At 40.6% G+C, this 17,491-nt stretch overlaps 1 protein-coding gene across 2 annotated transcripts in view; it reads right to left on the bottom strand.

Annotated features, from left to right (window-relative positions):
* Positions 1–17,491, bottom strand: part of GIGYF2 (GRB10 interacting GYF protein 2) — a 75,624-nt gene that overhangs the window by 13,697 nt on the left and 44,436 nt on the right. Inside the window, exons 9-19 of one of the 2 annotated variants that reach the window (XM_014258291.2) lie at positions 12,785–12,964; positions 7,617–7,834; positions 7,369–7,528; positions 7,095–7,295; positions 6,409–6,599; positions 5,525–5,684; positions 3,454–3,620; positions 3,008–3,096; positions 1,922–2,029; positions 1,273–1,370; positions 676–776 (exon numbers count right to left, since the gene is read on the bottom strand). In XM_014258291.2, coding sequence (XP_014113766.1) covers positions 676–776; positions 1,273–1,370; positions 1,922–2,029; positions 3,008–3,096; positions 3,454–3,620; positions 5,525–5,684; positions 6,409–6,599; positions 7,095–7,295; positions 7,369–7,528; positions 7,617–7,834; positions 12,785–12,964 — 1,673 coding nt within the window. The remainder of the gene's footprint in view (positions 1–675; positions 777–1,272; positions 1,371–1,921; positions 2,030–3,007; positions 3,097–3,453; positions 3,621–5,524; positions 5,685–6,408; positions 6,600–7,094; positions 7,296–7,368; positions 7,529–7,616; positions 7,835–12,784; positions 12,965–17,491) is intronic. The other variant, XM_014258296.2, reaches the window with a different exon arrangement.

The following is a 17,491-nucleotide window of genomic DNA, read 5'->3' as shown; positions in this document are numbered from 1 at the left end:
GCTGCTCTCCCTTAATTGCAATTTTGCCTATCAGCTAGCTGCCTACTGAGGTCAGATTCCTGAAACAGTCTAAAACAATTTTGGACAATTTTTGTTTGTAACAAACACCACTTCTCTAGTCAGTCTTTCTACATCAGCTCCTCAAAATACCCTCTGACTTTGAAAGCAAGTAGTGAATTGCTTTGCAGTCATCATAAAATAGTAATTTTCAGGAAACAGATAAAGTCATACAGGTTCATACTCACAAAAATAATTCAATACTACAGTACATGTAGAATAACCCTGGAAACAGGACTCTTATGATTCCCCAAGCCAGTTCTGGTGAAAATCACAAGGATTAAGAGTACAACTACCTGGTCTCAACTCAGGGTTTGGCCTGACAGCTCATGATTTCAGTTTAAAACAGAGGTGGCTAGTGAAGAGGTTTTAATCACAAATGTAGAACACAACCACTATTTCAGAGGTCAGTAGTACCTCCACAGTGATAATTTCCAAACAGCTGTCCACCAGGATTTCATAACTTGTTTTTATAAACCCTAATCTCTTTATGGTGTTTTCCATGAAAATCTAGTCAAAACCATCCATTGAAGAGCTCGGTCTTCCACTGGCTCGAGAACCACAATTACATTGAAGAAGAGCAATCCCAACTTCTTACAGTACAAAACAGTTTCTGACCTTTGCAGCCTTGGCCTTCTCGAGCTGCTGAAGTTGTTCTAGAGCTGGTCCCTGAGCTGCAGTATCAATGGGCAGATCCCAGACACTGCTTCCTTCCCAGACTAGATAGTAAAGAAAACAAACATTGACAAGCAAAAATAAGCACATGAACAAAACATAACTGAAAGGGGAGAATCTTGTGTATGCTGTTACTATGTTTTAGGAACTAAAATCACATTAACACTTTTGCCTTAGTCAGTAGAGGGCCATCTTATCTTCCTGGAGAACAAGGCCTGTCCATGACTGAAGGAAGGATGGGTTTCCTATGAAATTGCACAGAAGAACCAGCTATTCCAGCTCCTCCCATCAGAGCAGAATGTCCTTAAATAAAACAATCCCTTCAGATCTAGACTGCCCATAACCATAGGAAAAATTACCATACTCTTCACCGCTCTCAAATGGAACTTCTACTTCAAGGCAAAGCAGGCTGATCCAGTTAAACATCATGATGCAGAAATAATTTCACTTTACGTCAAAAAGGGAAGGATCATCTCAAAGATGCTGATTCTTAATGCATGGACTTTTCCCAAGAGATCTGACCCAGGCTAAGCACCTTACCTGTAGGCTGTGAAGCTGACTGAAGTTCCCATATTGAGCCAGTGTCCGGCACTGACACAGACCTTGTAACAGGTGGCATCATGTTCTGTTCAGATATTCTGTAATACCAACAGGAAGAGTCAACACGCCACTTCCAGGGAGAGGAGTGCTCTGAACACGCATGAGATTCAGTAACTTGAAACATACTGCTTTCCTTCCACACCTCTATTTAAAACAAAAATATGATGCGGACAACAGTAGTTGCTTGCAGAGTTCTTGCTGATCTCACCCCTGCTGTTAAGGGCTAAGCTACAGTTTTGTATTAGTTGCTTAGAGGCCAGTTTGAGGAGCAAGCATCCAGTACTGCAGAACGAGCAAAGCTCCTTGGTGACCAGCACAACCTATCTGTCAGACAGGTAAATTTCAACTCCTCATTTCCATAAACACTCTCTGAGGCAAAGATTACATATATAAAGAAGTACTCCATATCCTGAAACTGTTTCCTATTATTCTGAAACATACTCATATCCTTATTAGCATCTTTAACATATATAATCCTAAAATATGAGCAAACTTAACTAGGACAGACAGCTAACAAGATGAAATTTTTGTTATATACAAACTAGAGTGCAGGAAGAACAGAATTCAGTTCAAGTTTGGGCTAGCTCACCTCATCTTCAGGGCCTGGAACTGTTGAAGAAGAATAGCGAGCTGCTGCTGCTGCTGGGATGAGAGGGCTGCCTTCTGCTGCTGAGCCAGCATCTGTGCATACTGTTGTCTTCAAAAGAGAAGCAGACAAATGGTATTTGTTCATTTATGCCCAAGTTGCAGACAGATGCATGCTCTGGGACTAATGCCCACTGACCTATATAATGTGCATGCTAAATACTAGAAGAAACCACAGAACAGGAGCTTGGCAAGAATCAAAATACAAGAATACAGCCAGTTGGCTCACATGACCAGAACCAGACTTAGCTTCACTCTCAGCTATGTCAACTGGCTATTACTGCCCCATGTTTCTCTTCTAAGCTGTGCAACACTACTTTGTCTAAATTCTGTAACATTAGCTCAAATTAATCTGGCTTTGATCACTGCCCACCTACAATCAGTCTCTCCCCCACAGTAGGTCACGGCATTGCCTAGTACAGGAGCAGGCACTTGCCTCATTCAGTCATAAGCTGACAATCAGTATTGAAAAACGATAATTATGACACACACTTTCAGACTTCCCTGAAGAAGCAATCTATCTGACAGTGTTCTTTCCTTTGAGCTGCAGCAAAAAAAGCTGTCAGGAACTGGCCATAACTGAACAACTGAGAGCTTTGGCAAAATGGATGACAAACTGCTTTGCCCAGCAGGACCTTCCACTGATTTTCAAAAAGCCGAGCAGCATACCAAATGTAAGTTCCACTTTCTCCATCTCCAATTCCAAAGACGTGTAGCTTCCTCCTGACATCAAAACATCTGAAGGTCATTACTAGGACATCTGGGATTCAGTCTGACCATGACAGCTACCTATAAAGCAAGTCTCACCAAACTAGCTATGTGTGACACTGGGAAGGACTCCGAAAAGTGAGCCTGGGGCAGACACACAGCCCTAGTCCTGTAGACTATCAACATCTCTGGTGTTTTGTGCTTGTGGGAGGTGAAGCTCTCCCAGCCCCATTGCCCAAGGAAATAATGACAAGCAGTTGAACCCAGATGACTAAAAATGCAGAGCAGAACACAGCCACTGGAAGATCACAGGAAGTCTTACTGTATTAAAAGATGCTGATACTGCAGGTGCTGCATTTGGATCAGAGCCAACTCTTGCTGTCTAGTCAGTCGCTCTTGGTCCAGCTCACCCTGTGTTTAGGGATAAAACATTCTTTTTCAATAACATATATACTAAGAGCAGTAGATAGCAAATACAAGCGATGTAAAAGCTGTATTTTGACCAGAACAAAATACAAAAACCAGAAAAATACCAAGATCAGATTTACAAAGCCTGTGAAATACATGTATCAGAGGGCCTAGCCTCCCAGCCACACTAAGCATTTTTAAATTACGTGTACTTTCTACTCTTACAAAAGTAATCTAACACCAAGTTCAACTTTGGCACTTGGAGCACCTGCAATTCCAAGACAGAGTAGATGACACCTAAAAAACTCAATTCCTTCTTGTTAGAGAACTATTTGAATATTGTAACTATCACATAATTACCAGATGCGGAAGTGGTGCTGGGCCTGGAGTGAAGGGAACCCTGCCCCACATTTTCATGATGTCTCCAAGTGGCTGGAAAGTCTCGTCACAGGCTCTCTTCACCAACAGGGACATCGTAAAATATCCAGCCTGGAACCACTCTGCCATCTCCTGATTACTGAACGGACCTGAAATCACATCAACCAACACACGTTGTGGGGAAGGAGAAGCAAGGCCAGGTTCAGCATGTTGGAAACAAGGAACTGGCTAAGGTCACAGAGTGCCCAACACCAGACATTCTTGTCTGCCTCACCCACTCGTGAGGACACTGCTCATCCAAGGCTGGAGTCCATGCACATCTCCACAGGGGCTACAGCACTGCCCTACAGTCTCAGGAAAAGCGCATGATGGCTTTCACCCTGCCTTAGAGGGAGACAGATCAGCTCTGGGGTGAAAGCCAAGCAGCCACAGCGCTGTGGGGCTAGTCCCCCTGCTATCCTCCAGCAGTGCTTACTGCTTCAGGCTCACAGCAGCAGCAGCAGCAGCTTCCACTCTGGAGCTCAGTAGTACCTGCTGGCTGACAGTGCTCAAACCACAAGTGCTGCTTTTCCACAAGCACTGCACAGATAATTAAACAATCTTCTGCAATCTTCTGCTTCAACTCTTGCCTTCAAACCAGAGGAACTCTCATGTTTTACAGAAGTTTTGCTTCTGGAACTCAGCAGATAAATAGATCCACCTCTAGTGAACAACTATATTTTTTAAGATAATGAGGATCCAGTTTCTTTCCTTTGTAAAAATCTACACTTTTCCTTCTCTTCCTCTTTTTTCTGAGAAAGATTTCAGTCATTCCCTTCAGAGGAGGGCCCCATTAGCAATTTTACATAGTCAAATACATACAAAACCAGTATAAAAATATTATTTAACCAAGTAAGGACCACAGAAGGCAGTTTCACAAAACAGCTTCTGAAGAGCAGGAACATTCTGTAAACCCTTGCCTTCTCTGTAAGGAGCATCTCTAGAAGCAATTCCTCCTAGGGGATATGAAACCACAAAAGGCCCAAGAAAAAATAAAAATGTGGAAGTGTTTACTTCTTGATGTCACATTGAAGTACTTAATCCAACAACAAAAATATTTAGATTGTCACTCAGCAATAACACCAAGCAGTGATTGACATACACTGAACAAATGAAAGCACTTTGTGGTTTAACATTCTTTAAACTTGAAGGGATGAGAAGAAAATCCTAAAGATGTGTAATACCTGCAGACAAGAGATTGACACAGATCCCACAAACAACACCCCTACCAATCCTATCTGGAGTTCACAGCTGAGAAATGATTCACACTACACAGTGTGAAGTACAGCAAGGAAGGAATTCACTGTTTAACTGCACTTTTGGGAAGCAGATAAGCAGCTGCTAAAACAGAACCCTGGGATTTCCAAAAGAAAAGTACCTTCTGAAAGCAAAGATTCAAGTATCTATATGAAAGGCCTGCTCCATATTTAATTAAAAAAAAAATTCTTAAGCAAAAATTGAAAGCAGGGAGCAGTTCCTATATATTATATAAACTAACAACACAGTAGCTGCAAGCACAATTTAAATTGAGATTTTGCACAAGCACGGGCTGGTGGAAACTTGATTCCTCTTCGCCCTCAATTCTAAACAAACCACCCTCCCTGACTATTCCATGTCTTCAGGCTGAGTCTAGAAATCTGATTTCAAGGTTTCTTGTGGATTCTTTACAACAAGCTACTTGAGTGGTCACATTCCTCATCTGTTTTCACTGTTATCTGGAAATTGGAGTAACTACTGGCATGTGAAACAGGTTTTAGTCTAACCTAATTTACAGAAACATGAAGTAACGGCAAACTTCAGCCACGATATAAAGCACAGTTCTGGACGTTCGGCCTGCTGAGCTCATGGGGGCAGTGATGGGTTGAAGATATTTTCAGAACTTAATTCTAAAATGGTAAATTCCCTGTACTGCTTTTGTAAAAAGAGGCACCAGGATCTGTTGGTGGTAATTCTGTGAAGAGCTCTTTAACAATTCTGTGAAACAAAAGAGGAAGTGTAAATGGCACAGACCTACCCTGAATTTCTCCTTGTGGATCTTTGTAGTACCACTTCTGCATGGCTTCATGGAACAGGGGCATAGAGGAACCCTTTGCTCTGTGCTCTTGGATTTTTGCTGCTAGTCTTTCATCATCAAGGGCACTGTCCTGCAGATATGCCACCATTTTTTCTGCTTGCTGCAGGAGACATGAAAACCAGCAAGAAATATGAGTTCAATGGGAGCTTAGATTTGAAAGTGACCGTACCAAACACAACCACGTTGTGCTACCCAGTGCTCCAGGAATGACAAGCAGTCCCAGGACAGGACTACAAATCCTGCTACATAAATCTGGAGCTCTGTCCACCACACTCATCAGGCAGAATCCTGAACAAGCACAGTTCACCTGCTTGCAAAAGCTTTAGAGCAATTTGCTAAGGATGTCCATGCAGTACCACACTGAAAAATGAAACAGGCATGGGAGCATGAGCACAAAGAAGGCTCTACACTTCAGCAGTCACTACAGTTTCATCAACACAGTACTGTAATTCACTTAGAGGATTTTTGGTTGGGTTTTTGCTTGTTTGATGGTTTATTTGTGTGTGGGTCTTAACAGACATACATAATTTCTCAAAGCAAATGATAAGGCTCCTTGACAGTGATCATAAGCATTACAGTCTCTAGCTCTTTAACACAGGGTATGGTATCCTGATCCATAAAAATACAAAAGATTGCATTATTTGCCAAAAAAAAAAAAAAAACAAAACCAAACCAAAAAAAAACAGAGAAGCAGCTTTCAGTATACATTGTGGAGTGTAAAGTTTCAGCTGCATTTCTGATTTTATGGGCTTCAAATGTTTTTTGCATTCCACATTCCTCCAGTCTCATGATTGTCAACAACATAGGAATTAGAAAAATTCTACCTGCTCTAGGTGCTTGAGGCCCTCTTCATCATCTGGGTCAGTGGGAATGTTGCCCATGCCTGGAGCAGCTGTAACAGGTGTTTGAACTGGTCGCAGAGCAGGATTTGAATTGGAAACAGGAGGAGGAAGATGAGCAGAAGCAGCTGTGTCTGCAGAAATCTGTGGCAAAGGTTGAGCAAGAGAAGCCAAATCTAAAGAAAAATGTTAAAGTTAGTTCATTATCTTTAACATAAATGACAATTATTTTTAAGAACTTAATGCAGAGAATATTCAACAACTCAAATTTAGCAACAAAACAAAAGTATTTTCAGATCTTCCTGAATGTACTGCTTACAGCATAGGCACTCAACCTAACTTCAAGGAACAATTAGTTCTATCAGTGCAGAACTTGGTACATTTGAGCATATCCCATTTCCTGGCCACACACATTTGTCCAGACTATTCTGCTGTACCACAGTGAGGCACATCCACAACTAGCTCATGTTTCTCTGTACCGCATTTCAGTGTGAAGTACCAATGCACTGAAAGCATTTGAGATGGCATATCCAACAAATCCTGTATTTATAGACCAGTCGGTGAATTCCGGCTTTCCATCACCATAATCCAGTCCTTGCCTCTTTTAAGGGTCTAGGATTACTCACAGTGAGTAATGGAAACTTACTAAATTTATCTGTCAGGTTTATTACCTTCCCCTCTGTTGGGCATTTTGGCTGACAATGTATTCTCCACTCGATTCTCTTTATCTTCTGTTTTTTCTGTTCTTTCTGGCACAGTCTCTTCCTTCCTTTCAAATAGGTTTGTCTGCAGTGGGTCTGGAGGCTGGGACTTCGGTGGGGTGTCCGACCTGGCAGCTGGAGAGGATGCCTGAGCTGCTTCTTCCACTGCTTCTGTAACAGGGCACAGTTCTAAGTAACTGAATTACAGGAAATCTACACTGACAGCTGCAGAAGTCCCCCTTACCTGCCACTACTCTTTCTGTTTTCTCCCCCTCTTTCTTGGTCTTTTCATGATCTTTGGCTTCTTCATTGTGGCTCCCTTCAGAATCAGACCTTTCTTCCCCTTCCTCCACAGGCCGGAAGTCCATCTCCTGTTCCTCTGGTATTGGCTCCTTCTGCACTTTCTGCAAAGTCAACACAACCATCCATAACCCACCTGACATCACGGGACGTTTGCACGAAGTGACGCAAGGGCCCAAAGCAGCTTTTCACCTTTAAAGAGAGAAATGCTCCAGAGGAGTCAAACGTGCCCATTTCTTCCTCTGCATCCTCCAAGCACCACTCAGGGAGACTGTCCCTGTCGTCGTCCATGCTGCCACTGCCGCAGCGCACGCGGCGATAGCCCCGCTCGTCATCTCGGTCCCGGAAATCAAACTCGAATCTCCGCCGTCGCTCCATGTGCTCCCGCCAGCCTGCGGAATGAGGGCCGTCTAAGGCAGGGAAAGGAGCTTTACCACACGGTCCTGGGGCAGTGCTCATGCAACGGGGGGAGGGACACTGACAGCAATTCAGAAAGCCCCTACATGGTACAGCCCACCTATGAACAGGCAACTTTAAGGACAAGGCAAAGAAAAGGATCATCTTGCCAATAAGCAGAAGACTCTCAAATATTGTCCACTGTATATCCTCATTACAAATTCTGGAAAAAACATTAAAAACCACACAAGGCTAAAAGAGCTCAGCTACAAAATCTAGAACAGGCACCAAAATAGGACAAGCAACACTAGTTGCCAATTGAACTTACTAGCCATCACTAAATTAAGTCTTTTTTGTCACCTTTACAAGTGTAAGATTTTGTATTTTCCTTCAGGAACTCTGAAGAAGTCACATCCTAAACAGAACACCCCTGGTTTTGCCTCTTGCCCTCAGATACGCTTTGATGCATATATATGAAAAATGGAGTGACAGCTGTTCAAATACCTTTGAAAGAACTGGTCAGTTTCCTGACAGTTTTTTTTTTAGCCATGGAATACCAAAATTTGGAAAGATAAGAAGTGGGAGAACTTTCCCAATTCATGTATAAACTTCATATTCAAAAGACACCTTCATTCACCCAAGCTCAAATGCTCCGAGTGCAATAATGTTATTCAAGCTGTAAAGAACTGGCTGCTAAGGAAAACAAATTGGGAGTGAAAGGACTGTACAGAGCTCTCTACGCAATACAAGCCATCTTTATCACAAAGGTGCAAAGCAAAGGCACCTTAGTGCTTTTCATGGTGGCTGCTCTTTACTGGATTAAAAAAAAAAAGTAAATTCTTTTTTTTTGCTCCAAGAATCTGTGCACCAGAATCAAGGCAGCCTCACAGTACCAAATGTCTACCAAAAAGAATAAAAAAAACCTCCACAGTAAAGGGGAGAAATGTGTTCCTGTTTCATGAATGAAGAAAGTTTCCACACCAACCTTAATATCCTAACTATTAATATTACCTATGCAAAAAATCCATGTTTGTCTCACAAATACAGGAAATGTAAAACAAACTTGTTCCAGAAACTTTATGACCTTCAACCTTAGATTTTACCAAGGAAACACAAATGTTAGACTTTTACGAGGCCTTCACTATTCCGTATGTGCTTATTCGCAAATAATTCCACTGGATAAGTTAACCTGTGCTTCTAGTTATGCCTCACAAAGAAAGCAGTATGAAACCATCAAATCAATATTCTGAGGCAATCTTTTTAATGCTACTAAGGAAAGAAATTTAAGTGTGCAAGGTAGTTGACAACCAAACAGCACTTTCTGATTGAATAGACTGCCCCTCACTACAAGCAGCAATGTCCATGTCAGGGCTCCCAGCAGGGGGACAGAGCTGTGGCCTAAACCTGGCAATGCCATAGTGTATGGATTAACAGCTCTGCCTGTTTGCTACCCTAGCGCTAACAACAGGCTGAGCCATCTCTTCTTCAGCTCTCTTTTGTGTGGAATAGGAAAACTGAGTATTAAGAACTTCCTACACAGCCATAAATGGGCCATCTAGAGACCCTGCACTGAGAGGAGCCTCTATTTTTCCACAGTTCACAAGCCAATACCAGGCACAAGTTCATCATCATGAGACCCAGAAATGTGGTTTTCAAAGGTGAATTCTAAGCATTTTTTTAAGCCCAGGTATCTTCAAAGTTCAAATTAAGAACCATCTAGTCTGCTTGCAGAGATTTTGTCACACCACCTTTTACAGCTCCCACATTTTCAGAGCTATGTGGAGAGGCAAAAAGACATAGGAACAGCAGACTCACACCCTTGTTTCTTAGTAACAAAATGTGCTTGTAAAAGCCCAGTTAGAATGTAGGCCATAATTCAGGTCTGAAATGTCAGGCCGCCAACCTTTTAAAGCAAGCCAAAAGTAGAGATAAACCCGGATTCTTACCTGATGTTTTTTTAAACAACAGTTAAGGCACAAACACAGCTTTGAGTTCAGCCCTATACTATCACTAGGAAGTAGTTACACGTTCAATATGTCAAGTGTAGAGACAATCTTAAGTTTAATTTATCCCTTGCAATTTATGGTGACATTGTAGGCAAAAGGACTACTGGCTGCTTCAAGAAATCCAAGAACACATTAGACTTACTAATAGCTATTTCTCTCTTAAAAGTTATATTCTCTAACTCAGCAGTGAAATTTTCAATATCTACTAAAACAATACTAAACGCTAAACTGAACACTTAAAAGAACAGTACACTTTTTTGGGCATATATTATATATAAACCTAGTTCTTTGCTCAATTTTGGAACAAGATTCTCCCATGTACTTTAGTTGCTTCACAACATTTAAGAAATGCAGGGAACAATGCCCAAAAATTCAACTTGAGTTGAATAGCAGCACCTGATTCTGAAAGTGGAGTGAATCAAGATAAATTTGAAAAGCCTTTCAAATGAAGCAGCAACTAAAGAATCTTTACACAAGAGTACAGCCTAATGCCTCTCTCAAATGCTTTTCAGGAAAATGACCAATTTGAAGAGCTATTTAAGCAAAGACACAAAATCATATCAAAAATTCTAGGCAAGAAAAACTTACTCCTATTTCTTACGGCTGACTTGGTAACCAAAGCCATGAACATCTATAGATCAGTCACTAATTTTGAGACCAAAACAGGTTTATGTTTCTGACAAATTTAAAGCCTTGCAAATTTAAAGGGCAGTTGTATGAATGCAAGAACTGGAACAACAGAAAGAGGGGTGGTTTAGACATTTATAATTTTAAAACATGGTTAAAAATTAAAAGGAAAAAGAACCAGAACTTCAAAGCAGCCAGTGAATCTAAATCTGCACTCTTCTAGTAGATACTAAAGCCAGTCTAAAGATCCTAGCAGGGAGTACACAGAGCCAAGCCACAGGAAGAACCAACTAAACAAATGACTACAGTCCTCTGAAGATATTTCTCTAGTTTTAACAAGATATATGACTATACTATTACCTAACATCAGAATAAGTACAAAGAAGTAGTTTAAGCCACACCAATTTGAGTTAAACTCACTGTTTACAGCAAAAATGTGATTTAAACCATTTTGATTGTTCTGTGGCTACTACTAAGAGAAGATTTCAAATACAGGTTCTGATGAAAGCTGAAACTAGGACAACACAGCTGTAATCTCAGGCTATCTCAAAATTAGCAACTTTTCTGCAGATTCACCTAAGTCTTTCAACAGGCTTTCAACAATACATGCTAAAACTAACTTGTAAGGGAAGTTCAGTTAATTTCTACTACACTGAAAATTCAAATAAGCAGTAATATTTTCCATGACAGAAGTGAGATGAATTTTCAAAACCTTCCTCAGAGCATCCAAAAAAGTTCAAGACCTGAATGAACCTCTGAACTTTGAGGTCTATGCTCCCTTTTAAGCTAAAGCATGCAGGCTGGTAGTCACAGAACACTCCACTCCTGAGTATCATGCTGCATCATGAGGTAGCTGGCCTGATGTCACCTCAACTAGATAACAAAGCAGCAGTGTCTGATCAACAACTGTGACCAAACACTGGGGAAAAGAAAATTATATTCTTCAAAATTTGCCTTTTTGCCTTGCTCTAAAATAGAAAACATGTGATGATAAATCAAGCCTTGGGGTTGCTGCTGAATTTTAGTACAATAGAACAGCTGTTTGAGAGCAGAGTTATACACAGCTGTGAAGAAGGCTCAGATCAGAGGTGATGGCTGCTCACAACAATAACCACACAAAGTCTGGGATGTTGAAAAGGGCAACAGAGCCAGCCATTAAAAGAGCAACTGGGACTTTTTTTTTATTGAAGAGAAGAAGTTGTCCATCTCAGCCTCAAAAATGTCCTGTGCTTTCTTTGCTTTTCTATCAAGTTTAGTGTGGAGCAAAGGAGGCTTAAGCCAGGGGACCTTATACCACCTTCTAGAACTACCAGAAAGAAGGTTTAGATTGGGCATTAGTAGCAATTTCTTCACTGAAAGGGATGTCAAGGATTAGTACAGATGCCCAGAAAATTGGTGGAGGCCCCATCCCTGGAGAGATTTAAAAGCCATGTCAATGTGGCACTTAAGGATATGACTTAGTCGGTCAATGGTTGGACTCAACCACCTTTAAGCTTTTTTCCAAACTTAACAATTTTATTGTTCTGTAAAGATGTAATAGTAGAAGAACCTAATCCTCTCCTGGTACTCCAGAAGCCTTCTGCAGCCAAAAGATAGCCAAACCCAGGATCCCACACCACGTATGACAGAACCTTTTCCAAAGAGAAGGGGGAGAAAAAAAAAAAAGTAATATGTTTCAGTCCTTCTACTGAAATACCAAGCTCTGTTTTGTATTTCTCCTGCAATTCCAGCAATGCAATGCTGGAAAGCAAGTGAACATACTTGTCCTGTCAGGCCCAGGAAGGGGAGTGTGAAACCAAACAGGTGCCTGAAATTTACTGAGACAAGATATCCTGTAACTAACTACAAAACGTGTAGAGCAACGTATTTTGAGATTTTCCAAGGATGCCTCATGGCATTGCCAACACATCTGGAAAACCAGGAAGAGGTCAATGACCAGAATGGTTTAATGTCAGTGTCACTCTCCAGCCTTAGGTATGCTGTCTAATGTGGGTGATTTCTATCCCCTCACTGTCACAGCCACAAAGAAACAGTACCATTAAAAACCCCTTATTTTACCAAGTACATACACACCTAGATCACAATACCTACAAGTGCACACCTGAAAAGTATTGTTCCCTTAAACATGTAAGGGTACTGAAGATGCTAAAAGGAAAACAAAAGGCACATAATTTTATGCTAATCATTTTGTGACCTGCACATGCCAGAACAGTATTTAATGACCAAAACTACATGAACCTATTTTTGCCCTGAATGTGGCACCTCCCTCTCCTCATGACCTCTGCCCTCTCTCTGTACCACAGCTGCATGTTTGCCCAGCTCTGCTCTCACCTGGACTGTGAGGACGCCACCTCTCCCCATCCCTCCGTGACCCAGCCAGTCGCCAGCCTCCATCCTCATCTTCCCCATTCTGTTCCTCCCTGAAGATGCGCCAGTTCTCGCTCTCAGAGCGTATAAATTCGTGTTTCCTCCCCGCGGTCACTGTCCCACCTTCCTCAAAGTTTGGTCTCACTGCAAAGAAAACACAGGCCAGTGAACATGTGTCCTGTCTTCAGAAACACAGAAGTACAAAAAGGTTGAAATCTTGCTCCCTAGGAGGCAAAAATGCACCAGAAGTGGTTATAGGAACCTAGGAGAGGAATGGAAATTCAGGAAGGAAGCGTGACAGATTTAAGAAATCCAGATCCCTATGTACCTTGGGATGGAAAGATAAAAAATAACAAAACCAGAAGGAAGCAAAGCATATAAGCAATACGAACATGGAGAGGAAACACAAAGGAGGAAAAGGCAGTTTAAGAGATGCAGGTAAACTGAATAGAAAGAAGGCAAAAGTGTGCAGAGAAAAATAATAAACTCCTTTATCATGAAGTGTCTCAAGCTAAATGGGAGCATAGTGCAAGCGTTATATAAACCAAACACATTTCCTACTTCTGTAATAAAAAAAAAGGTGAGATCTATTTATTTAATCCAGCATACAGCAGTCTTGCTATTAAAAAACCTTGGAAATTTAAAGTAGCATTGAGGAATAAACAAGAAAAAACTTAGCAATGTTAACATTAAACTGTGAATCCATCTTCTGGAGAGCCAAGGCCAGTGTACGAAGGGCTAGAAGCAATTATGACTGAGCTGGAGGATAAGACTACTAGAAGTTTAGGAGATAGGATAGCCTTTTAGTTCCCAATTTACATTATGTTATATTTAAAACAAAACATAAAATCCTCAAGTACTTATGTAGAGCAACCTTATCAAAAAAGGTTTTATGCTTATGAAAAGACTCCATATTATACACCAAGATTTCTACATCATACAGCAATATGCCAAGGCTTAACACAGATGCTTTCACTGCTGGCTTGCCCTGACAAGATAACCCATCACTGAAATGAGTTTCTTCAGCTGTGTAGCACCAGAATTCTCACAGGAACCACATTTCCCCACTGGTACTATTACCCAATGTTAACCTGAAACTGTGGTGTTATCTATAAAAAGAAAAAAGTTTTCAAGTACTAGAGAAAGCTATACTGAATCTTTCTTTTTAAGAGTCCTAAAATCCAAAATTTAACATGTTATTTGGTGAAGTCTGTTTAGCATGCCTGCTTTCTTAGACAGGACAAACAAAAGAAAGCATGATCATGTACTAACACTCCTAGGGTGGAAAGAGACATTTTTAAGAATTTAGTTTAGGAAGCATAGGAGAATGCTTTCTTAGCACCAGGCAATTTTTTCAGTCATTGAAAAAGATGAGAAAACAAAGAAGATCTGAAATTCTGTGGCATATCAGGTTTCTGTTAAGAACATGAAAATTCTTCCTGCTAGAAATACTGCACTCTGGAGACAGAAAGCACACACACACTCTCTGCTTTGCATGCACCTTGGAGAAAAACTGACATCCCTTCCCCACCATCTCAAAACACCTTTATCTTCCTCAAGCTCCAATTTTTTTGGAATACCTTTCCCTTATATTGTTCCTATATGAAGAGCTAAAGCACGCTGGTTAATCTGAAGTCCAGTACCTAATTTAAATTAAATTAAATTTAAAGTTAAGCACCAGCACCAACAGGCAAGGTTATCTATAAACACAAGTATAACCCAGTTACACCTTTACTTCACTGAAGGGGACATCTGGCTGAAGATCACTTCTGTATTTGCTGGGCTTTGAGAATCAAACAAAAATAAATAAATATGAAGACTGTATTTTGGGGGGTCTCTGGTAATATCCCAAATAAAATAAAATTACTGGAGGCTCCTCAACTCCCTCCATTTGGTACGTGTGATGCTGGCAACTTCTTTTATCTAGAGGGGATAAATCTCTGCAGATGAAGGTCAAGACACATTCTGTTTTCCCATGCTTCATAGAAAAGACAGGAAAATAACAAGCCAGACAAAAATCTAAGTCTGGGAAATTTTTTTTTTTTTTATTTTAAAATTTTAGGTATCTAAAAAATATAATGCAGACTATGGTAAAAAAAGTCCAGGGAAGCCTCTCACCATTGCTTCTTGGATGGGCTTCCCATAGTAGAAAAGCAGAAAGCAAACTACAGAGCCGAGTCAGCTGGAAGTAAAACACAGAGAGAGGCGCACAGGAGAGAGCACAGGGGAGCCTGATTCCCAGACAACAAGGCAAATGCCTTATTCTTTCTAAATTTATTTTTAAAATGCTACAAAGAGGAAGAGAGATATAATTTTTTTCATTTTGCAGCACAAGACATAAAATTTTCTCTTACTAACAGTTACCAAAAGAAGTTATTCAAATCACTATTTTGAGACACGGGAAGTAACATTTTTACAGATTCATCTATTGTTTTAATAAAAACTCACAGCTGTTACTTGACACTTACTCAGTAACATTAATGTGAGAGATTTTAGACTCTACCAATTAACGAAAAAAAAAGGGATGTTCTTCCTGTCTATTGTAGGTTCAGTTGATTATGGAGACTGCTCTTTAACACAGACAAGCTCTCAGCTCACAGATTCTGTTCCACTCTTCCAAAAACATTTAGGAAAAAAGGTCAGTTAAAGAATACTATGAAGTCTGCTTTGCCACTGTATATCCAGGTTTTAGCCCCCGTACACATCTACTCGTGTTATAGGCAAACCAAGGCAACTCAGGTTCTGCTATTCCTTAGGACAGCAGACTTTGTTCCCAAGAACTGAACTATCAAAGTCAGGTTTTGTATGCTGAACTTGCAGAAAATGGGGCTTGAAACATTTCTCTATAGAGATTATAAAACATCAAAAACTGTTTGCCAAGATTAGACACAAGTGGGATCCTGCCCCTCTTTTGATTTTAAATTCTATGGCATTAGAAATATAGAAATGAAAAAAAAATCAAATATAAGGAGTCAGTATTATATTCACATGAGAATGAGATCACCTGTGGTTCCAAAACCTTTCCAAACACAGCAGCACTCCAGTGTGTCACATCAGAGACTGTTCTGATGCCGCATTCAGTGGAATTAAGAGAAAAAAAATGCAGTGTCTCATGACATATTTCAGATTTCTGTGGTACTAAGACATCATAGCAAGCATCACTCAAAGAACAAGTTATGTATCCAAACAGGTCTGGCATTAGATGATCCTGAAGATTAGACAGACCAGCCAAGAAACTAGTTCTTTACAAACACAAACCAGTCACAGTTAAAGGACCAGAAAAATCAAGCTACCCAAGTGACAGAAAGACTATAACAAAATTAATACAGGAATATTCATACAGATTACGTGAAAATTCCAAAGTCCCAGCATATTCTTTGCAAACTGTTTCTAGATTTGAGAACAATTGTTTCAGCTGAAATGACTTAGATCACAGAGTCAGGACTTGGCAGTGTTTTAAGGATGAAAGAAACTAAAATGCAATCTATGGTTTTACCTTGGACTAATTGACTGGACTTCCTGAAGAGAAGGAGCAGTAAAAGGGCACCTCTGTTCAGGCCTGTCACAAAGCCAGCAATGATGTTTACAGAAAACTTCAGAGAGTCGAGTGGTATCCAGCCAGAAAAGCCTACAGCTGTGCAACACTGATTTGAAGGGATACTGACTGTGGAGAACAAGACTGGATTTGAGGATGTGGCCCCATGGCAACGCATTCATGAAGAGGACTTACTAACAGAATGGCAAATAACTTGTGTTCTCCAGGCTGTCAGCCCACGTTTCCTACGCCATGCTCACTGTCTGGGGAGAATAAACAGGAAAGCGATGACTGACAGCACTGCTGTTTCCTCTACAGAGGGGCAAGAACCAGGAAAGGCTATTAAGTACTTTAATTTGTTCTCTCTGCTGCCTCCTGTACAATTCCTCAAGAGGAAGATAAAAACCTTTGCAGGCAGTGTTTTTAAAGGATCTGAAATAACTTTGATTAAATGTTATGCTTAACTTTTTAGTTTATTTCACAGAAGAACAAAATAAATGCCCTTAAGATGATGCTTCTAGAGAATGGCTACCTTCTCATTAGAACACTACTGGACATGCCAGGACCACCAAAGGAATACAAATACCATGAAGTGACTCCCAGTGACAGATCAGAAGTTCTGAATCCCGTGTCTAGCTTCAAATTTTTAATCTCTCTGCATAAGATATCAATCTCAACAGTAGGTCTCAAAAACATACAAAATGTAACTCCATATTTTTTTACTAAATTGGCCATTATCTACTGTCACCAATGTGAGCCAAGAGATTCAAAGGAATTTTCAAGAGTTCAATTCCATAACACACCAGAAAAACACACACTGTACTTTATTTCACCTGCTTACAACTGTATAAAATTTCCAATTCATTCAGCTGAATTAGGTTAGAACACCAGTGAACACACAGCATATGATTTCTACAGTTCAAAATATGGTTTCTAAGAAATACTGTTTAAGTCACAAGTAGGATTTTGGTTCAAGTGAGGCCTGTGCAGTGGAGGGAAGGGTGAAGTCACACTGTCCTACAGCCTTGTCACACTGGTGGGAGTCCCCTGGCACTACATTATTTGCCCTGGTTCTCAAAGTCACAATATGCCTATCAATTTTTGGTGCCGTGCCTGAACATGTATTAAAACGTTCC

Source organism: Pseudopodoces humilis, chromosome 11 (assembly GCF_049639895.1).
Source record: "Pseudopodoces humilis isolate 2021_Gansu_Grassland_sample_001 chromosome 11, ASM4963989v1, whole genome shotgun sequence".
Lineage (NCBI taxonomy): Eukaryota > Metazoa > Chordata > Aves > Passeriformes > Paridae > Pseudopodoces > Pseudopodoces humilis.
Note: the sequence above shows the minus strand (reverse complement) of the source record. Positions and strands in the feature narration are given on the sequence as shown.